General features: G+C 38.8%; 1 protein-coding gene across 1 annotated transcript in view; it reads left to right on the forward strand.

Annotated features, from left to right (window-relative positions):
- The window catches only part of DOCK3 (dedicator of cytokinesis 3), a 183947-nt gene that overhangs the window by 54556 nt on the left and 105465 nt on the right, over positions 1–23926 (forward strand). The window contains exons 6-9 of the mRNA XM_053989064.1: positions 5350–5498; positions 12395–12479; positions 20141–20182; positions 21599–21753. Of these exons, the coding sequence (XP_053845039.1) occupies positions 5350–5498; positions 12395–12479; positions 20141–20182; positions 21599–21753 (431 nt within the window). The remainder of the gene's footprint in view (positions 1–5349; positions 5499–12394; positions 12480–20140; positions 20183–21598; positions 21754–23926) is intronic.

The raw sequence follows: 23926 nt of genomic DNA on the forward strand, positions 1-23926 counted from the left end.
TTCTTTATTGATGTTACATCATTCTTTTTACTGCTTAAGTTCTTCCCTTTTCACATGTCACTATTTTAAGCTATTTTACTCATTTTCAATGGCAAAAGTCTGAAGAACTTATTTTTTCTGTCCCTCTGATTTACTGGGCTTTATTACAGACTCTAAGTTGAAATGCCCTCTGTGAATACAGTAGAGAATCAATTTAGATAGATTTTTATTGGAGTAAATAATTTCTGTTTGAAGCTAAAAGCTATGAATATTCATAAGACAAAATAAATACAATTCATGATAATGCATCCTTATGAATAATTTGAGAACTAATAAATAGAGACTTTCAGGATAGAAGAGTGAAAATAAACCTAAACTGAGATGCCTTTCTCAGTCTGTTGTTTGATTTGGAAGACTAATGTTGTTTATTGGGCTTGACAATCATAGAGGCTTTTTCCAACCTTAACATTTCTATGATCCAGTGACTCTCAGTGTTTAATGGTGTCCTGTCAGAGAGGGCTGAGCTCACACCCAGCCCCTTGTGAAAACCCCAGGATGCTGCCTCAACCCTTAGTAAATGAAGTTTGTAGTTTTAATTAGAGAAGTTGTAATTTCTTAACTTCATTCTTGCTCGATGTTATTTTCACTTATTTGTTGTTTGTATTTTTAAACAGTTTTTAAAGTCCATTTTAGTTCTGTAATCCAAGAGGACCAGCTGTCTAGGCACATATGGAGAACTGATGAATATGTGCAAGTATTAATTGTGTTCTCAAATTGCTTTTTCTGTGGGTGCCAGTCAGGACACCTGTGTACTGTCCACATCTCCCATACAAATTTTTAGCTCTTTCCTACTTTTGAGACAACTTTGTATTGACCTGTAGTCTGACCTTTATTGATCAACAGGCACTTGATGAATACTTTCTAATTTGATAGGTGAAGTTTAAAGTTTTCATGGTAAAAATATTACAGATTTTGAGTAAGACTAAGCTATAAATTTTGCAAATATTTTTAAATTCCAACAGAGTTTTAATATGAAGTAATTTACTGACAAAACTGAGGAGAAAGGCAGGATTGTTGTGTTGCTTCTAGCTGTAGTATTTCCTTTCATGTGCTGATGGTGCTTGCAGGCTTCAATAGCTAATGTAGATACCAAAATTCATAACAAGGAACGCGGGAAAAGCTACTCACTTGCTTTTATAAGGAAAATAATTTTTTGCGCCCTTCTCCCCCATTACAGCTTAAGGCAGTTTTATGGGAAATGTCTTAAGGGACTGCTCTTGAGAGAGGCAAAATCCTGACTTTACAGTGGTGGTAAATGAAGTCATGGTAACAAAATGGCTATAAATAGGTCATCTGCTGTAACATACCGGTCTGTTATATATTTTCATATTATGTGGCATTTATTTTGAGAAGAGTGACAGAGGCAGCCGGTGTTTCCAAAGCCACCCGAGGGAATCGCAGGGAAGCGGGGCCTGCTTTGTGCTCGGCTGCGTTGGCGTTTCTGGCCCAGCCGGGCTGTGGGGATCCCGAGCTCCTGTGCCGGTGTCGGCCCTGGGGATGGTGCTGAGGGAAGAGGCCGATCCCCGCTGGGGAGACCTCGGGGAGATGAGGGGGAAAGGGGACAAACAGCCCCACGCACACTGGAGCCGAGCAGAGGGATGTGAACAGGCAATGGAGCTGGGATCCACACTGCGGTCTGTGTGGGCAGAACCCACCCTGGCACAGGGGAAAACTGGGACGAGGTGGGAGAAGGGAGGAGCTACCATGGGCTGACCCCTCCCTTCTCCTGTCATGGAGGGGAGGAAGCGATTCTGTGAAGGATGGAGGAGTTGGGAGTCAAGGGAAAAACGCTGGGCTTGGGAAGGGTGTTCTTGAGGACGGGGTTCTTTGTATCTCCCTGCCCAACTCTGTTGGAATTGGCAATAAATAAATTCCCCAAGGGAGTTTTGTTGTGCTGGGATGGTGGTTGGTGAGTGAGCTCCCTGTCTTTCTTTCCACCCACACATACTGTCATTTCCTGCCCTGCCCCGGCCTGTTGGAGAGGGGCAGTGGGGGAAGCTCCACACCAAACCCATCTTTTGGCTTTTGAACTCCAGAGAGTTCATACAGAGTCATTAAAAGAAAAAAAATACTGCCAGAATTCCACTTTTTGATGCATAGCTGCACATCTGAAGATTATCCAAACATTGATTAGTGTGACTTGTTAGTTATCAAAGAAATACAGCAAATGTTTTTGTGTCTGGGTATAGTAAAATGAGGCAACAAGACATGTTAGAGGACTTGTGCTGCTTGTGAGGAGAGTCCCAATTTGTTAAAGCCATCCAGGTTCTTTCTTTGTGACTCATTTATAATTATTACCATAAAAGTTCTGCAGAAATGCTTACTTTTATATTCCAGATTTAAACAAATATGTTTATAAAAGCACACAGCAGATCATTCTGGATGGACTGATAAGGTGCTCCTTGCTTGGGAGCTTGTGATAAAGCCAGCTGAAAAAATGAGAGATTAGAGGTTGTATGAAAATTTACTGTGAAACAGAATGAATGTTTACACATCAGACTGACTTGCACATCTTTTATTTAACTACTAACAAGATGTTAAAGATTCAGGTTTATTTATAGTGCTACTCTAACTAAAATTGAAGTATTTTAATACTTAAAAAATTGGGGGAGGGGGAGGGAGAGGTGTTTCTTAATTGTGGCACCCAGGGCCATCTGTTTTACATGTTTTTTACACAGGGGTAGGAATCTGATTAACTTAGCTTAGTGTTGAATTTTGAAGAGGTTTTTTTTTTAATGTTGAAAGAGAGAAGTCATTAAAATGTGAGTATCTCCTTCCTTCCATCTCTCCCATGTGAAGCTCATTTGTCCCTGGGCTTCTATAGTGTGAGGAGGGATGTTAGAAACTGATTTTTTGACTGCTTCAAACTCTCTTCTGCCTGCAAGCCTGGGATTAAGCCACTTTCAACTCTATTCTAGCTCTCCTTTCTCTCTCACGAGTGTTTTCCTTCACTATTATGGGTCTTACATCTATGGTTCTTTGTAACAGTTTCCCTGAGATCACATGCACAGCTCTGCTGGCTTCCACTTTCTCTTCCTCCCTTCCTTGCCCTAGACCTTGGATTTTCTGGAAGGACACCCTGTGTTTAGCTCTCTCAATACTTGTGCATTCAGTTTAAAGCAGGTGAAACATTTGTGTTCTGTAGTCTCCTTTATTTGTATTTAAAGTAAGTACTTCTGGTACTCCTTGGCTTGTATAAAATGACTGTTTAAACATAACCATAGAACATATTGTAATTTAACCAGCATGGTGCTCTGGACCATGGTCCAGATATTTTTGATATCCTTAAACCATCATTACAGGAGTGAGAAAGTGGCTCTCTTAGCAGGTTTAGCTGGGAAGTTTGAATATGATGGTTTGGGACCTGATTCTCATGATAATTTCATTCCCAACTGTTTTATTATTAAAATAGACCTAATTTGCTATTTTGATACTACCAAATTAAATTGTTTTCATCTTGGGTTTTTAAAAGTGACAGCCTTTTATTGTTCACATAAATAGCATATAAAAATGGACATTTCCCACACCTACTGTCATTGTCAGTTTATATAGGATTTACATTTAGTAATAACACCTAAACAAAATTGAGTCATTTTAAGCTTATCAGCTATGCATGATTATCTTCTTTGCATAAATTTTTTCAGCCCCAGAAATTTATGTCTTTCTGTTAGGTCTGGTGTCTGTTTTTCTTTCTTTCAAGTGGGACCAGAACCAGTATTGATGCAGAGTTGAAAGATTGTGCATCTTTTCATCTCAAAATTGTTTGATAGGAACAACTGATGATGCCATCTGTGCTTAACCTGCTTCAGCAAAACAGATGTGTAATGAGGTTCAGAGAAATTTTAAAAATGCTTATCAAAATGGATTGCATTGATGTCTGTTTTCCTAAGTCATGCAGATCTAGTGGTCTTATAGGAAAACAAACTCAAGTAGGTGGAAGTTCTTTTTTCATCTCATCTCAACTATTTTTGGTAAACAAGTGAAAAACACTTGTTCTAATAATGTGTTGCAACAGAAAACACTTATGTTTCTCTTTGTGGATGTTCCTCTATCAGATGTAGTCTTGGTAGATGCAGGTGTCTGTATTTAGAGGGCTTTTATAACCCACTCATGTACAAGCAAAGATGTGATCAAGGCAGTGCCAGCTGATCAAGTCTCCATGTCAATCCATCTACTCGGTGTTTTCCCAAGTGAGGTTCAAACACTTCAAGTTCTGCAAAGCAGTGGGAATGGAGCTCAGCTGTTCCAAGAACAGCATCCAGCTGCATCAGGAGATCGTTTTCCTTCATGGGATCCTCTTTTGTGGCAAATTGGCTGTTTTATGCAGTATTGGAGACTGGATGGAGACAAGCTCCCTTGACACACAGTCCTGACCCAGCACAGAGTGGAGTGGTTTGGACTCATGATCTTATCTTATCTTATCTTATCTTATCTTATCTTATCGGCGGTCTTGGTTGATGGCCTCAAACTTTCCTTTTTGGGGAATTCACATATAGTTATTTCCTGCAGGAGAAAAAGGTATTTCCACTTCTGTCTGGTTTTGGGGGATTTGGTTTTGGTGAAGAGGGTTAATTGAGTAATGCCAGTTCTTTTGGAAAGGATTACAGTGTTAGTTGTGGAAGTTTTTGTCTTTACTGATGAGGGGGTTTATATTATCTATGGTAATTTTTCTCTTTCAAAGTAGTTTTCCTGGTGGATTTTATTATTAATTGCTTTAGTCCTTTTTAGCCTGCCAAGTAATGAATTTTCACACACCCACCCCCCCTCATACCTGGCTGAACTTCAGTAACTGGAATATCACAAATAATTTTAAAATGCTCTTTTGTTGTGGTGACTCATTGTTGCTGACTGTTCAGAGCCATCCAACTAACTGCTGACAGAAGTAAACTTTTTCACCTCTATCACTTTAAATCTAAAATTTTACATTTTCTGTATGATTGGAATAAGCGATTCCTGCTGTGCCTAATGAATCCTCTTTATTTAGCATTAGGTTCCATCAGAAAATGAGCCTCTTAGCAGATTGAGCCTAAACCACAGGAATAAGAAGTTATTTAGTATGAATTGCATCCGTTAACACTACTTTTTGATGTAAATATTTTAAGGCTCACAAGAACTGGATTGATGTTCCTCTAGGGTAATTAAATGAAAATTGGGTAACTTATTAATCTCTCTTTTTCTCACACTTTCTCTCTCCAAACTTATTCTCTCCCCCTCTCTTTTTCCCCTGCTTTTTTCCCCCTCCTTGCCTCTTTCTTTTTTCTCTCTCCCTCTCTTTTCCTCCCCCCTTCTCCCAAAAATGTGCCTTTACAGAAACATAAGGTAGATCTTTTCTACAAACTGCGGCATGTGATGAATGAGCTCATAGACCTCCGCAGGCAGCTGCTCTCGGGGCACCTGACACAGGATCAGGTGCGAGAGGTCAAGAGACACCTCACAGTGAGGCTGGACTGGGGCAATGAGTAAGTACTGGGTCCTGTTTCTTCTACTTCTTCTCAAGTAACTTTTATTAACAAAAAAACCCTACACAACATTTCCTTTCCAATAGTATTTGTGCACAGGGAGAATTTGGGATTATTTGAAAATCAAATATAACTTTTTCCTCAATGTATTGCCTTCTACAGGGAGTTTTGCTCTTGGTGTGAAATGAGCTGTTTACCAGTAGGCCTTTCCAAGGGCTCCCTGCACTTATAAAAGGATTAGGTCACTTCACTTACTTGGTAACCTGTAGAATATTAGGCTTGGGAGGATGTGTTCAGAGGTACTTAAAACACATATTTTTTTCCACTGAGGAAGTATTTTAATGGTTGGTGCAAAAAATAGAGAATCTCACAGTTAACCAGGGACATGGGAGCTGAGGCTGTGATGTTCAGACTTTTTATATCATGACACTTCTCAGAGGTTTGGTTTCCTTGGTCAGCTCCATGTTGATTTTGTGGAGAGGTTCTTTTAAAGGCAAAGACAAATGCGATTCATTCACACAGAAATGATAATAGATTACCATTAGACAAAAACCAGCCCTTGGCCAGACTTGTGTGTCCTGGGATGTGGATCAGACAGGTAAGCTGTGCATGACACACATGACACTCTCAGACAGAGAGTTTCCCACTGGGAGTGGGATTAGTGCTAATGAGCATGTGGGAGTGGGGAGGAGTCCTGTAAGTTGACAGCTAAGGAGAAAATCCAGTGTTTGTCATTAAGCTATGTTTGATTCCATTCCGTGGTCACCTACCTCAAAACCCCCTCTGAGGGACATACCTGAACACCCTGATAAAGGTTTAGCAGCCCCCTTGCTGCACTTCATTTCTCTCTCGTTGAAAGAAAGTTCTGAAGGACATAGACCAATAGATTGCATCAATCTTTCTGCAGTGCAGAATTACAGATATTTTCCATTCTTATTCCCAGTAGAGCAAATGGGAACCAAGAGACTGTTTTTGAGCATTATGCCTGCCTGGTTTTGCTCAGAGTTTATGGATCAAATTAGCAACAAGAAGCTGCAAAAATGCTGTGAGGAAAAAAAGATGAGGAGAGTGGAGAGCAATGCAGCACTGAAGAGGATAGGTTGTTCCATGAAGTGCCTGTAGACCTTTTTTGATATAAAACCTTTAAATAGGAAAGTAATTGAACTATAAAGGTAAATCTAATGCATGACAAATATGGAGAAGCCTCAGTGAAATCCGTAAATATGTTCAGGATTATATTCATCTACTCAGGATGCTTGTTTGGGGGGAAAAAAATCTGTTTCTTACTACAGGTATTGAACTCCCGAGAGAAAGATATGCATGATATCAGAGATACATGTAGTATTTAAATCTAAATGTCTGGGACTTCGGAGGTGTTTCTGCAACATCACTCTTTTCCACAGAATTTCTGGAAGAGTTCTGCCACTTTCTTCTATCCCCCCTCTCTGTGTGTTTTAGCATGAAACTTTCAACCACCTGTGTTAATCTGCTAAAAACATTAATGATTTTCATAGACATATTCACATAGTACTGGCCTTTTTCAAGTATTATAATAGTGTTAATTGCTGTATGTGAATTAATGTTGTCTGAGAAGATTGACTTCCCTGCAGTTTGAGCAGAGCTGTAATTACTCAAGTCAGTACAATATAACAGGAGCTATTCCATTGCCAAGCAGCTTTCAGGAAATAGTAATCTCACACATCTAATATGTAACATGTTTGCTTATTTATTGAGAGACTCTTTTTATCCTGACCTTGATCATTAATGAATTATATTATTTGGGAAGGAGTGATGCAAACATGAGACTCATACTTCTTGTCATCACCAATTACTGATTTTTTTCACTTTGTTAAACTGGTACAATTTTCCCTTAAATACACTGGCAGTGGTTCTGGAAGTCATCCCTTGTGTCCTGGTAGGAGCTGGTGGAAATCAAGGGACAGATACCCTCCTTGAATGAATAGCTACACATTTCTTTTTTTGTGGAAGAGCTCATTTAGATTGTTTTCAAACTTCCTATTTGCTTAGTCTCGCATGCTTACTGTAAACACTAAGAAGTTTTGCACTGTAGTTGGGCCTGTTAAAATGTGGGAAAATTATTTTACAATAATTGCTGCTAAACCCCTGTATTGTTGCTAATCATTTTTCTAACACAATACTGATTGCCCCTTCCTCTAGCCATTCCATTTTCTGTTGCTTACACATTCTTTCTCCCCTGTACAAAAGAAAGATCCTGGACACAACCTTTTTTTTCATTCATTCATTCCTGCTTTCCTCTTCCATCCACTTACCCCCAGGTAGCTTAGGTTTGTACACATGCAGGGCTGATATTGCTGCTACAGAGGTTTTTGTATATCCCAGTCAGAATTTGGTACCTTCAGATGAGCACCTTGCTGGTTTTACACTTGCACTTTTAAGCATCTCCCTGTATATTTTTGCACAGCCAAAATCTTATCTGCTGTTTTCTTTCCTGCTTATCTTGCTGGGTTTTATACAAAATACTGCAAATACTTCTGCTTTCTAGCAGTGTTTCACTCTGATACAATTGGCCATAATATTGATCTATGGAAGTCTGAAATGCTATTGGAAGTGTCCAATGGCCTGTGAATAATAAGGAAAAAGTTGTAAAGCATGAAACAAATGTTATAAAGCTGAAGTCTGCTATTTATCATCTCATTTAAGTCACATTATAAAGTTGAATCTTCAGTTCTTCATCTCATTTTCTATCATAATTCAAATAAAATAGATACTTGATTTTGAAATTTTTGTTTAGGTTTTTGCTTCTACATGAATGGATAAGTCTTTCAACTTTTACTATTGCTTAGAATGGGAAACCAGAATGCAGCTTTTTTCTGATGAAGAGTTGTTTCATTGTGGAGACTTTTGCATCAAAAGCAGATGAAGGAATCTGCCTGACAGAGCTTCTATTTGAAATGTGAATCCTCTGCCTCTGCTTCAGTGCCAAAAGCTAATTGCAGCAGTATGTGCAATACCTTGTGTGCCAGAAAGGCAGATGAAGCTTTCTTCAAAGTAATTCAAGTTGAAAATCAGAGGTCACCTCACCTGATCTTCAGGACTGATTCTTTCAGATTAATGTATCGTCTGTCAGGAGATTACCAGAAAGCATCCAGGTCTCCTTGCATACTAAGGGAAGACACTTCCTTCCCTATAAATGTGGAATATATATTCTATGTTTTGGGTCAGAAACAGAGTCAGGAGGGGGAGCCACCAATACCTTGATATTTTTGACAGATAAAAGCCATAAACAAGATGACTTTGTAGGCTTTTATTACTTTTTAGTCAAAGGTTATTCTTTTTTCCCCATAAAATGTTATTAAAATCATTACATTGAAAGAAATTTTCCAAATAGTTGCCATAAATTCTGCACAGAAAGACCCACAGGTAGCTAAAAGGTACAAATGAGCGTTTAAGAAGAAAAACAAAGGGCAAAATATTAGCAATAAATCTTTTAAACTGTCATACAAAGAAAATGAAACACACTTTTAAGGTCATGATTTTTCTCCTACCTCAGAATTGCAGTTGGACAGTCTGTAGCAGCTGGTTAGTACCTACTGACATCCATAACTGTGGAGGGCAGGAATTGTGTGATCTAATGAAGTCAGCACAGTCTTGAATTTCAAAACGCCCTGAATTTCAGTGCTCACACTCTTAGATTATTTTGTGGCTTGGTGTGATTTATCCTCTTGTCATATTTTCTTGACATAAAAGGAGTAAGAATGACTTTTTAGTGGTGTTGTAACAATTAGCTTAAAGTTAGCTGTAGTGTTTGTATTGTAAATAAGTGAACGTACTAGAAATTAGGACTATTCCTCAAAATCACCATTAAACCTAAATTGATTTTTTCTAGAAGCCCAGGCAACCTTGAGTTGTGCGTTCATCCCTTTCACTATTAAAAAGCCCTGTATTTTTGTCAGTTGGCTTGATTTCATATTACTTGAGAGAAAATTATCTAGAGATTTTAGGTGGTGGATTTTTAAAATTTTTATCCCCCAAAGAAAGGAAAATCGTGAAGACTTTTATGTAGATGAGGAAGAATGTCTAAATGCCAGCTGGAGGTATCCCAAACAGGTGCAATCAAGAGGTAATTGGTAGGCTTGGGGATATTTTGTAGGTATACTTGGGAAATATTTTTGAAGGGCAGTTCAGTGTGAAGGCAGAATAAAAGAGCACAAGAATTAGCTTGTAAAAGAAGGTATTGTGGAGACAGGAACTGTCAAATAAACAAACCAGCACATTATGTAATTTTTATGCATGCTCTGTTTTGGAGAAATACTGCCTGGCAGCTGGGGCTCTTGTATTCCCCCAGTGTTTGATAATAGAGAGGGAAAGTGGGCCACTGACTGTCATTGCCATCTCAAGCATTACGTTGTCAGTCCTTCACAGGCAAAAAAAATAATTGATACAAATTGCGTGTACAAACCTGAACTTCCACCTGCACAGTAAATGGCTGCATGTTTGTGCTCCAGCCAAGACACCCTTATTTGCTGGGAGCAAGTGTTCTGCAGGATTAACATAGTATTAGAGAATGAGAATCTTCTGGGCTGAAAATCCACGGTGTTAAGGGATTTAACTAAAAATAGGGTATTAGATAAGTTTCACAGGGATGCTGCTGCAGTTGTGTTGAACATTATTAAGCAGAAGATAATACTTTTGTCATGTTCTGAGTAATGAGTGCAGGCACTGCTTCACCCCAGCTCTCCAGAGAGCTGAAATGATGTGAACAGAACCTCATCAGGCTGGGACTGGCTTGGCCAGGTTTTCCTGGGGAACTTTAATAGAGCTCTGTGACTGCCCTGGAACTGCAGTGCACACACAATGGCTGTGAAAATGTTTGTAGGGAATAATCTGTTCATATCTGTGTGCTGAGGGGAAGTCCCTTTTTCAATGTACTTTAGGGGTGGGAGTGTGCACACATGTGAGTGACAGGGTGTTTTGGAGGTTGTTTAGAAACTCACATTCAGGAAAGCTTCTATGTGTGAATTTGATGAGCATTAACATTAAGAAAAAAAAAAACCTTTGCAATTATCTCTAACTGATTTTACCATTTTTTTATTATATTTTTTTACTTTCTGTGATAAGTAGGCTCAACTGGCAGCTGCAGGTAAGGATTATCTAGTGTGTCCTTATTTTAATCTTTTTCATTTGGTAAATAGATGCAGTCATTTTCATCATTGCAGCTGCAGTTTTCAGATACTGGTCCTGGGCCGCAGATAACTTGTGTTTGATAGGTTTAATCAAAACAAAGTGTGAAACCATGACTTTCAAAATGTAGCATTAGAAATTAGAATTTGGTATTTGACATGAAACTGCATTGGAGAAGGAAAGCTGCTCCCTTTTTTCCATTGAAAATATAATTGATTTGAGCAAAGAACTGAGAATGTGGAAATTCCAGTTAGTCAGCAGGGGGTTTCAATGACCATACAGTGGTGCCAGGGCAAGTGAACAGGGCTGAGCTGTATTTTGGAGATGTGCTGGTTTAGGGATATAGATAAAGAAGGAAAACCTGCTTAGGCAAAGATTCAAAAAAAAAAAAGAATTATGAAGTTTGGAAACTTGTGGGTAGTGTTTAAAAGCACCGTGGTGAGCAAAGGTAGCTGAGCTTCCTCCAAACTGCTGGTTCTCCCCAGCTGTTGTTTTAAGCCAATTGCTCAGAAAGAGACACTGGATTGCCTGGAGCCTTCTGTTATTGCTTCACACAATTACTCTACAGTACCAGAGAGGTTTTTCTCAATAAAATTTTTCATTTGCCATCAGGAACAAGTCTGTGCAGAATGTTTCCCTCTCTGATTACAAAATTAAATTGGCTTCTGCTTTTATTTTATAGTTTGTGATAGGAGTGCCACAGTAATTCGTGAGGGCACCTCTTCTGCTTGTTTTTTTCTTTAAGACTGTTGAGAATTTCAATATAAAATGTCTGGAAGTGAAGTACCAAGTTATGTAAGGCAAAAGTAGGAAAATGGTTAATTAATGTGTTGGGTTTTTTAAAAATGTATTCCTAATATGTGTTCAGTGTAGCTTTTTATTGTAATGCTCAGAACTCTTTGTGCCTCAGGAACTGAAGATCTGTGGAGCAAAACTTGGGGTTTGTCACCTTTAAGGTTGTCTTGTTCTGCAGTCTACAGTTACTAATTATTCATTAACAGTTTGCATTTCTTTGTCTGGGTAAAGAATATCTTATTCTGTCTGCTACTCCTGTGAAGCTGTGACCTGAACTGCCTTCTCTACAGCTGAATTCCTTAAGTAGTCATCTTTGCACTGGTATTTTTTTCATCAGTTTATATATTTGATTTGAGCCAAAATATTAATTCTGTTCAGAATAATTAAAAACATTTTGTGGGTGTTACAAATACAGATTAAGATTATTGTTATTGCAGTTATTGTTTATTATTAACAAAAATTACTGTGTTTACACGGGGGTGAAGTTTTATGAACACCAGGAATATCAAAGCAGCTTCCCAAGGCTTGGAATCTGTTGGCCCATTTGAACAGTACTATTAATGGAACTCTTCCATTATGTAATGAAGATCTTACTTGAATACTTCAACAGCAAACAGAGTATGAACTTGATTTGCCTGCTACATTTCCATGTACAAAATTACTTTGTTTTGAATACTGCACCAACATATTGGCCAAAAGCTTCCCCTGCATTAATTGCCAGAGCTCCACTGAAGTCAGGGAACAAAAAGTAACAAGTTTGTGGAGGGATTTTTTGATGTTTGCATTAAATTTTCTTTAGAATTGTTTAATTGTTAATAATTGCAGTAAGACTGGAATAGCTGAGTATTTCTGTGTCCCTGCCCTGGAGGAGGTACATGCAGGAGGTGCTGGTGACCATTCATGTGCCTCACTGACGCTGCTCCTTCCTTCTCTTGCAGACATTTGGGCCTTGACTTAGTTCCACGGAAGGACTTCGAGGTTGTGGATTCAGATCAGATCAGTGTTTCAGACCTTTATAAAATGGTAAGAAATTCTATGGGAGATTCCTCTGAGTTTTCACTGTGGGAGGGAGAGAAGGGAAAATGTTTATATTCTTTACTCTCACGCGTTTTTCTGTTTCCAGTGGTGTTGTAAGTTAAATGTCTTCTCCATTTGCACCCTGACCACCAGAACAGTGTGTCTCATATCCTAAGTAGTGGCATGCTTTGATGCATTTTCATTTCAATTTACAAGTAATGTGGTGTTAACTCTTGCAAGGTTCTCTGAGCACAGAAAGTCTGTGGGAGCCATTATTTGATTCTTTGAGCAGATTTGCAGATGAAGAATACCTAAGTGAAAAGTCTTAGTTTGTGTTTGCATAGATAATAAACATCTTTGCCTTGTTGCAAAGATTTTTGCGCTCACAAAAGGGGAGAGAGGAAGGGAGACAAGTGCATAAGTTAATTTAAGTAAAACTAATCCTTGAATGTCAGTGCTCCTTAGAAAGCATGGAGTGCATTTGAATAAGAATATTTGGATTTTCAGGTGAAGTAGTATAATTCCTTCACTGGAGTGAGTTCCAAATGCTGTCATTATTAGTCATTTGTACAGTCCTGCTTGTACGTAATGAAGTTGTTTTGGAAATGTGAATTGTGCCATTAGTGAACTGTAAAGCCACTCATGCATTTTACAACTTAACTGTGTTTGGATTCTCTCTTAGTAGGACTAATATAGATAATTTTGGTTTGGATTGTGATGTAACTGTAGAGGGAGAAACAGCATGTAAAAATCAGGAAAGTGAATGAAAACCTTTCCTCAGATGCTGTTTTATCTAAAAAAAAAAACCCAAATAAAAAACCCTCAGCAATTATTTTGTACAACTTCTTCACTTAATATCTTCCAAAGAAAATAGTTGTTTTCTACATAATGTTGTTACAGTGTCACTCTACTTCTAGGAAGCTTTTAATTTCCTGTTTTAAAACAGTTCTGACTTTCAGCCATTTAAGATCAGGGGCAGAGAGATCCATGGCTTGGTGATGGGTTTGGTGTGCAAGATGTGACTTTTCCTTAAACCAAAGCATGTTTTGTAAACAAGCTGGGTGCTGTTGCTGGTTTGGATTATTTGCACCATGTAACAGTGGATTTCATGGAAAGAAGTAAGAATTATTGCATAAGAAATATGAAATTACACCAGTCTATAGTGCTAATTTTTAAAGTTTGTTCCTAATTTGCCATGGTCCATAGTGCCAGTGCAGCAGGGTTTTCCTTCAGTACGGCGTGGAAATTACTTGGTAGCAAATTCCATCAGTGAAGACTCAGGCTGTGAGATCAGTTGCTAACTAAGGATTGGTTTATTACTCTGAGGTTTATTCTGCATATTTTTTTTACTCTGAATACTTGGAGTACTGCAAATAGGCAATATTTATTGCCAGAGCAGCCTGATTATGTCACCCCTTAGTCCTGTGACTGTCTCTGTGCTGCTCCATCCTGGGCAGGGCTCAGGACAGCACCATTACTCACTTCACACTTCACTGCTGCCAGAGTCTGTAGATGCAAGAGGACAGTGCTGTCTAATCACATCTCTTCACAGTCAGGAGGCAATTTCAAGAACCAAAGCAGCTGAAAAGCTGTTCTTTTTTACCTTAAATTTTGTAAAAAATGAAGGAAAGGTATGTTGGTGACTTAGGTTGTTTTAGGGTTATTTTTAATGTGGTTTGGGGATAGTTTCTATCATTTACCAAAAGCCCAAGGAAAGAATCCTCCTTACTTGTGGCTAAATACTTTATGGATTCTCAAATGAGCAGTGAGGTTTTACATTGTAAAATAATCTTGCAGGAATAGTTGTGAGAGACAAATTACTTTCTTATATTTTCAGGATTGTAGGATGTTAAATGTAACATAGAAAACACTCATTAGCAGAGCAATGGGTGAGGTAGCACATCAGATTTTTCTCTCTGTGACAACAGAGATTCAAGCACTTTTTGCTCAGTCATTAGGCTTAGCACTGCTCTTCTTGATGATAAATTGTAAGTTGTTACATTTGAGCCTCTCTTTTAGCTCTCATGTTTCATTGCTAAGTGTGTGGCTGCTGGGTGATGCTGTATTCATCTCTTTGGCAGAACTATTGTGCTCTGAGGCCTTGCACATCCTGCTTCTCTGTGTTTCTCATTCTGAAGCTAAATGCCAGTGGCTGCAGGATGCACAGCACTTGTCAGGAATTGTTGCTTTGCTCCTGAAGGAAAACAAATTGCCCTTTCCCTATGACAATGTTTGTGACTTTAACCAATATGACAGAACACTTTTTAAAAATACATATTACTTTTGAATGGTGGGAAAATATGTTCTCAGAATTCTGCCACAGAGCTCAGCGCTGGAATTTCCACTGGACTGAAGTTGTCATTTAGGAACACAAAGTCCTGCAGGACGTCAGGAACACTTGGATGGCACATTTTAGTGGAAGGGTTACAAGACACAAATATCTGAAATGGTTTCACAAATCAGAAATATTCAAAGCTGGTGATTATTTACATTTAGCTTTTCTGTAAAGTTATTGCAGTGGGTATGTGTCTTCAAGACAAGTTCAGGAGGTGCATGAAAGGCACAGATGCTGGCTGTGTAACTGCTGCAGCTTAGGCATTTCTTGCAACTGTGTGAGAGAAATGCCATGAGTTCACCAGAGCTCCTAATTAAAAAAAAAAAAAAAATAGAGTTCCTAAATAAATAGTTTAAAATTAATGTTGCATCACCTCAGAACTGTATATTCTTTATTCAAATGGTAAATGTGATTGATAGAAAGGAATAGTCAAGAAAATAAGAATTCACTTACCCAGAACTCTTCTAGATAAGGAAAACAAGTGGACACAAATTGGACAAAAGATCATGAAATCTTTGTTGTGATTTTCTTGGTTGTTCTTTGTAAAATAAAGCAGATTAACAGAGAACAGGTTTGAGTACACTGCATTCTAAAGCCCAGTAAAAAGTCAGCTGAGAATATGAAGACAGAAAGCAGTTTAAGACTGACTTGGGAATGAGGGGATTCACTCACCAGGCATTGTTAGGGAAGGAATGAGGAAGAACAACACTGAAAACTGTTATTGATAGATAAGATATCATGAGAAAGAGGTTGGATGAGAAAATGGAGGTAAGGAGAATTGATAGTTCTTTCAGTAAATTAAAAACAAAACCACAAGATGCTCGCTAACAGGCCAAGTTGGATAAATTAAGAATTCTTCATTTCCTCCAGGCATTAGAGTGAAAGGGAAATTGAGATTACTGAGAGCCAGTTTACAAGAACAGAATTATAGAGAAGTATAATAGAATAGCAAAAGTGGGTAAATAGAAAAATTAGAAAGGCAATGCACAAATTCAAAGATAACAAACAAATGTGGTCAATTGTATCAAGAAACAGTTTTATATAAATAACCTGGTACTACCTGGGAAGCTAAAAGAAAGTTTTTATACTGGGAAAAACCAACTGGCACGCGATGCAAAAAAATAATGTGGCCCTTAATGTCCTTCTTGCCCCACTGAACTCTGCTAAGGTGGTAACTTTTTCAAGAAGTTTTCAGTTCCAAGGGATTTGGAGTTCCAGTTGGCATCTTTGGAGAAGCCATATCAGACACGTTAGTGATAATCATTGGGAAGATGGATAAGGTTCCAGAATACCAGCAAAGGGCAAGACAATTTCACACCTTAAGAATAGGTGATGGAGGAGGAGCTAGTAATTTTTCTCTCCCTGTAAAAAATGCTGGAAAATAATACTAATACTACTACTACTACTACTAATAATAATAAAAGAAAATAATAATTACTTGCAGCAAAGACATGAGTAATACTGAGTGTGAACTTGTCCAGAATAAGCAATTTTTGAAAGTTCCAGAACATAGATAAGTCTAGTGGATAGAGGAGAAGCAGCTGATGCCATATTTAGATTTTGGTAAAGGTTTTAAATGTTTGTTTTAATTTAAATTCTCCAAAGGTCATTAGTTCTAGATTAAATTACTGTAATGTAAACACAGAGCTAATTAGAAAACCCATACAAAAAAAAAAAAAAAATTGAACGGTTGTAAATAATTTGATTAAATAGGAGGAGGGATGAATTAGCTGAATTTCTTGGGGTCATCCTCCATTTTGTAGTACTTCAAGTTTAATTAAGGACTAGATGCTGAAATAAGGAGTCTGCTTACTAAATATACAAAATCCACAAAGTTGGAAATAGTATTTCTGATTCTTTCAGTGGAGGGAAGGATCAGAATTCCAAATAATAGAGAGAAATTTAAGAAATTATGTGAAAAATGTAGTATACTAGGGAGAATCATAAATGTAAGGTTTTAAATCCTGCAGTCAGTTGTTGGCTCTGAAGTATAGATTGGGACACTACAAGCTTAGGTGGTTTTGTAGAGGAGATTTGAGGTTATAATGAAATCACAAGCTGAATTAATTAATCTTTTCATCCTAATGATGGATAAGAAAAGAATCAATAGGCCTGGGTTACAATAGCAAGGAATCAATTTAAGCATCAGAAAACACTTTGATGAGGAAAGATATACTGAACATTGTATCTGTGAAAGTTTGCACAGTCTTTGCAGACAACTATCTTTTGGGAAAAATAAAGGTAAAAATGGTTTTGGTGGTGGTTTTTTGGGTTGTTTTTTTTGTTTGTTTGTTTTTGTTTTGGTGGATTTTTTTTGTTTTTTTTGTTTTTTTTGGGTTTTTTTGGGTTTTTTTTTTTTAGCATGAAGATGGATAGTTTCTTAACAGTCCTATTTTTATATCACTTTGGAAGGCTTTTCAGGTTGGAAGGGGCCTCAGGGAGGTCTAGGCAAACTTTCTGCTCTCAGTGCAAGGTCAGTAGTGAATTCAGACCAGGCTGCTCGGTGCTTTGTCCAGATGGATGTTGAAATTCTTCAAAGGAAAGGATTGAATGTTGTAATGGCTGCCCTGATGGAGTTACATTTTGCCTTGTTGGAAGGGTGGGATATCCCATGTTGTAGTTGATGACCACAGTGTTTTGGCCAATCTGCTGTGCAGCTCTGTGGAGAGCCTGGCTGCCTCTTTGTGCTGGGAGCTTCATGGACACAGGAAGGCTGCCACAGGTCACCTACAAACCTTCTCTTCTCCAGACTCAAATGCTGCATTCCCTGCATCCTCCTCAAACACCTGTGCTGCTTCACTGCCCTTTGCTGAATGCAGTACTTCAGCTGTAGTTTACTCAGTGCTGAGGAAAAAGGAATAAATGTTATTCTCAGTCTACTGGCTCCATTCCTGTTAAATTTACATTTAACAGTAAATTGTTAAATGTCTCTGCTGCCCGAGTGCTCCCCCAACTTCTGTTTGACTTGCTTTAGTAGGACCCTGCCAGTCTGCTGTCCCCAATTTAGGATCATCTGGCAATTTAAGATCACATAGGTTTCAGGACAGACCTCTGAAGAATGCACACCATCAGCCCACTACCTTTGGAGCCTGAAAATCCTACTGTTTGTTGAATTTTTTTTAACAAATAATGGGTCTGTCCATGAAGGTGTAAGTTTATAGTTGGGTACAGGAATGCTGTGGGAGACCGTGCTGAGGGTCTTGCTGAGCTAGGGGAACACAGCAGCCACTTATCTTCCCTAATCTACTGATTTGGTTATTTTACCTCAGGGGAATCACTTGATCCAGCATAATGTACCCCTGATAAATCCATGTTGGTTATTTTCAGTCACCCTCCCATCCAAATACCCAAAAATGGCATCTACCCTCTGGGCACTTTGCCTGGCCAGAGGCAAGGGCACATAAATTAACTCAGTCAGTGATTATATTGTAATAACATGGTCCTGAAGCATGAAAGCAGAGAGTTAGTCAAATCTAATCTTTTAGTTGTGGAAAAATTTAAAACCTGAGGTTTTTACCACTTATTGTCATAGATTTACCTCAGTGTACACTCTGTAAGCAGCAGTGTTTGCTGATGAATCTCTTCAGACCACCTCTCATATTTGTGTTGCCTGAGTGTCTCACTTTCTTACTTGGATTTAGAGATTAATTTAATCAAAAGCAGTCAGGACATCTTGAATAGCTTAAATAACTGGTCTTTTCTGTGCCAGCTAATTCTGAGTGGCTGCAGGTGACAAAAAGATGATAGGCAACTCAGCCAACTTGAAGGCTTTTAACATTCAGAAGATGATGCAATAGTTAGACAAACAATGGGGCTGGAGATCATTATTTTTCTACTGAGAGTGTGAAAGAGGACATTTTTATAACAGTGAATGTAAACAGATGTCAAAATATGCCATGTAGAATCACAGAATTGTTTCGGTTGGAGGAGACCTTTAAGATCATTGAGCTCAACCATTCCCCCAGCACTGCCGCAGCCCCACCAACTCCTGTCCCCAAGTGGCACAGCTACAGGTCTTTTAAATCCAAGGGTGGGAACTCCACCACTAAGGCTTGACAATGCTTTAGGTGACAAAATTTTCCCTAATAGCTGATCCAGTAGTGAGGGGCCCAAAACTGAACACAGGATTTGAGATGTGGCATCACCTGTGTCAAATACAGGGGTGTCCTTGGCCAGCTGGGCCCACTGCTGGTGAGGGATTGAGAGTGGCTCAGTGAGCACTTCTGCCAGCTCCCCCAGTACCCAGCATCTCCTTGGTTTAGTCTCATTATGAAGAATATCTCTCCTTTTGTGGTAAAAAGTCTTTTTTGTGTTCTTTGTGAACACAACAGCATTGTAGATTAAGAGTATTGCCAAATGCATTTTGTGGACAATCTTTTACTTTCACCTCCTTTGAAGCTTCATGTTTGTCAACAGATCTGCTAATTCTGGTATAGAGTGTAAATGTTTGGTCAGAATAAGATGTTGGGTTTGTAATAGAGGGAGGGAGGTGGGGCAAATGAAGAGAGTATTTAATAATGTGTGGCAGTGTCAATGTTAATATTTTGGTTTAAAATGCTAATATTAAGATGATGTGCAGGGAAAGGCATGGCAGAATCATAAATGATGGTTTTTTTAAAGCTCTCTGAAACCTTTTCAATTTAGATTAGTATTTAAATCTCCCTTTGGAGATTAAATGGCTTCAGTGAGTCTTGCAGTCCATTTTCTGATTATAACATCTCCTTCTAGCATAAAAGGCTTTAAATACAGCATCATCCTCTGACTTTTTAGACATGTAGCTCTTTATACTGATTCTTCTTTACAGGTATTGGGCAGATGAAATTGTGGAAGAGTCTTTAACCAATTTTCAGGATTTCATTTTTTATTAGAGCAAAAAGTTTTAACAACGTCTAAAATCCATCTTTCTTTCTAGATGCCTGTGTTTTTTAACAAATGCACCTTTCCACAGACAACATACCAGGAGATGAGGATTAGTGAGGTATCTTCCCATTTAGCAGAAGAAGACACAGGTTATACAGAATAATTAAATTTTCCAACACTGTAATAACATTTATTTTTGAAATTCTGTCTAACTTGTGATAGCCATTTACTTTAAAAGCTAAGGTAAATACTCCCTGTAAATTCAAATAGGTAAAGAAACAGCTAAACTGAGAAAAGCCTTTAGGAAAGCAAGTGGTCTTGTGAGTGATGATACACTGAAAAAAAGGCATGTAAAGTTGTAATCATTTTGAAAATCATATTTTAGAATTACTGTTCTAATGCTACATGAATATAATGTACATATTTCTTACTTTCAAAAAGGTTTAAATTTTACTCTTTTGTATCTCCACAGCATTTGTCAAGTAGACACAGTGTCCAGCAGAGCACATCACAGGTAAATACCATCCACATTTGAATTTTTTATTGTCTTTAAATTCTTGGTAAAGAACTTGGTAATGTAGGTAAAGGTATGATGGAGATTACTGGGTAAGTCCTTACCCACAGAACACTTCCTCAGAAGATTCCCAAGTATTTAAGTCACTAAGGTCCGTCTTCCAATTCCATTTAGGTCTCTTTTCCTGAGCTTGTAACTGTTGTTCTTAAAAGATACAATTGTGTAGTGAGATCAAAAGCCTCGCTCTGCCCCTGTGACTCTTCTGTCTACCTGCTAACACGTGGCTTAGTGGCTTCTGTTTCACACATCCTTTCTGTACTGGTATAATCCAGTCCTGGTCATGGAATCTGGCTTTGATCTTTACAGATATCTGTGCTTCCACAGGTACCTGTCTTTAAAGAATGAGGATTTCCTTGGATTTAATTTAAAGTCCAGAACAAAATTCCTTTTAAACCAGTACAAATCTGAATTGTAAGTCTGGAAATTTAAGATTTTTTTGGTTAGACTGTACCTGTCTATGCATTCAGAGGAGATGAACATAGGGAATTTAGGATATTCATGCAACCTGTTTATTAAGATCAGCATGAATGGATGTAAAGGGTTATAAAAACTGAAAGCATACATTTGGTTATACTCTTTTTTTTCTTTGGCCACCCCAGCATTCACTGCTGTAAATAGGCCTTGATATGTTGAGCCAAAATGTAAACCTTTCTATGGTATCAACCCTTGTTAAGTTTTTTTATACCTGCAGGACAAACTGGTCTGTTAAGCCTGGTTCTAAGTCATGAATTGTTTTTGAGTGGAAAATGCCCTTAAGTCCAAATGCTCCCCCAGCATTGCCAAGGCCACCACTAAACTGTCCCTGAGTGCCACATCTACACATTTTTAAAATCCCTCCAAGGATGGGCACTCCACCACAGTGCCCAGTACAGAGGGACAGTCACTGCCCTGGTCCTACTGGCTGCAGAAATGACCTCTGTAAGTGAATTGCAGCTGCTCAAAAGAAATAATGTAACAAATGTTACTAACAGTGCTTTGAAGTCCATCTGCTTTAAATGGAAATCATCAGGACTCACTCCAGTACTGTCTTATAATTCATTTTCAGTTCCAGAATCAAAGCAAAATTTGAGAAATAGGATTGACTTGGTTTACTTGATAAAATCAGATTTCCAATGCATAAACCATTTGTTTTGTATCTACTTGGTTATCACAGTTTCATCAATCTATTCAAATTAGAAGCGGTAAAAATAGAGACAGAAATCTTAATCTAGCACCTATCTCTGAGGCAGAGTAAATTTGAGATTAAACTTTTACTTGAGGGCGAGAGGAGAGCAGGATCTCTGTTAAAATGCTCACGTTGGTCTGGTGTCCTTTCTTTGTGAAGAAGTGCCAATGGTTTTCCCTGGTTTGACTCAGGTGGACACCATCCGTCAGCGGCACGGGGAAGCCTGTCGGATGCCAGTGCCTCATCACTTCTTCCTCAGCCTGAAGAGCTTCACCTACAACACCATTGGAGAGGACACAGATGTCTTTTTTTCTTTGTATGATGTCCGGGAAGGCAAACAGATCAGGTAGGAATTTGTCAAACAGCTAAAAAACGTCCTAGGAAATGAGTTGTAGCAGAGCAGATGCATTGGAGATAAACACGTGGTGTGTTCTTGTGGGCCAGCTGGAAGGACAGAGCTGGTAGATCGCGAGTTGCTGGCCCTGCAGTCCTCATGTGGGAATATCAGAAGTACTGGTCTTTGCATAGGAAATTTAGTGAAGCAGGAAAGGCACAGAATGGTTGAATTTTTTAGTTTTCTGACTTTACCTCCAGACATTACAGAAGGTCTTGGTGTCTCATCGCTTCCTCCTTAGGGCTGTTGGTTAAGAAGCACAAATAATGACAGGGCCAGGCTGAGGGGCTGGTTTGAGAAGGGACTGCTGTGTGCCTCTGTAACTTTCCTCTGCTCCTTGCCTTCCTGTCACAAAATAGCTTTTTTTTGGTCACTGTATTGGTCTCAACATAAACTCTTTAACATTCCTCCCTATGTCTGTGCTCTCAGTTTATTGAAATAATTGGTACCAGTGTTAGCAAACATGAGATGGGCCGGCCTTTTTTCTTACAAGCATGTGTTTTGAAAACATCAGAGTATGTAGAAGAGCATTGCAGAATTTATTTTGTGTCTTGGAAGTTGAGCAAATGCAGCTTACAGCTCTCTTACAGCTTGGTCTGATCTGAAGAACACCATGTTTGTGCAATGTTCTGGGTTTTGGTAAAAGCGTGTCCTGACAGTCACTTGCTGTCATAGTCAAAACTCTCCTAGTTTTCAGCAATTAGGTTTAGATTTGTTTCAAAGTGAGGGAAGAGCCACAGAATATTCTATCCTGTCTTTGGAAAAAAGCTCAGAGTAAGTGAGAACAGTTTTGTATCTCTTCAGAGTACCTCCCACTAAAAATTTGTCTATTTTAGAAAGCTCTGATGACTTGATGGTATTTTCTGATATCCAGCTTAAACCTCCCCTGACACATCTCCAGCCCCTCCCTGCTGTCCCTGGGCACAGAGAGCAGAGATTGGTGCCCTCCCATCCCCTGCCCCTCGGGAGGATGCTGAAGGCCCCAGTGAGGTCTCCCCTCAGTCTCCTCCAGGCTGAACAAACCAAGGGCCCTCAGCTGCTCCTCACAAGGCTTCTCCTCCAGACCCTTCCCATCTCTGCAGCTCTTTGGACACTCCCGTGGATGTAGTTTAGGATGTGCCTTTGATTCCTCTCTTGAGAGAATTACCAGAAAATAGCTGTTAAGAGGGAAAGGTGAAAATGGAAAACTAAACAGAAAAAAATACACCCAACTAGTTCCTACTGCAAAGCAGTAAAATATTACATAATTTAGATGAGAAAAGCTGCCAGGAAGAGGAAGGGACAGGTGGACAAGCTGCTGCTAGCAGACATTGCTTTGAAAGAAGATGAGTTTTCTTGGGCTGCAGTTTGTATGTAAACACTGAGTGGAGAGCCTTAAGGAAAGGGTTTTGCCAGTGTTAAAAATCAAAAGGAAATAATAGTTATAATGAGAAAAAGCACAAAGAGTGGTTCAGGCAAATTTAAATAAATATAGCAATGCTTTTTTGTGCAAACAGTTGTTATTACTTAGCTCTTTGTATTAAGCATCAGTGGTCTGCTATAGTGAAAACAGCATAATTTTTTACATTTTCTTACATCCCAAAGAGTGCTGAGGAAGAAGTGTGTAATGAGGCTGAGCTCTGTTTTGGAGAAGAAACCAGAAAACAGACAAACACATTGCTACAAATTTAGAATGATGTTTTTGTATCTACTTTTATCTATATCTACTTAAAACATTTTCTTTCCTCTCGGGAAACAGTACATTAATGTAAAAAACCCAAGCAAGGCTTCTGCACACTACACTCTAAATGAAAGGGACAAATTGACTTCTGAAATGGTTTGGAGGGATAAATTTCTTACCCAAGCAGCTCACACTGGAGGCTGAGTGGCTTTCAGCATTACTGCCTTGGACATATGCTGGATTAGAAACCTCCCTGAACATGCTGGTGCCAAGAGTTATTTCCCAGGGAGGTTAAGTGAAGAATTGCTGAATGTTTCAGTGTTATTCAAGGGCTGCAGTAACAGCATGCACCAGGTGTGGATTAGCAATCAGAAGGTTGGAGCAGCAGCTGAAATACCATTTGAGATGGTTCCCAGGTTCTGAATACAAAGATGTTCCTGTGTTTAATGGTTGTCAGCAAAGGAG

Source organism: Vidua macroura, chromosome 13 (genome assembly GCF_024509145.1).
Source record: "Vidua macroura isolate BioBank_ID:100142 chromosome 13, ASM2450914v1, whole genome shotgun sequence".
NCBI lineage: Eukaryota > Metazoa > Chordata > Aves > Passeriformes > Viduidae > Vidua > Vidua macroura.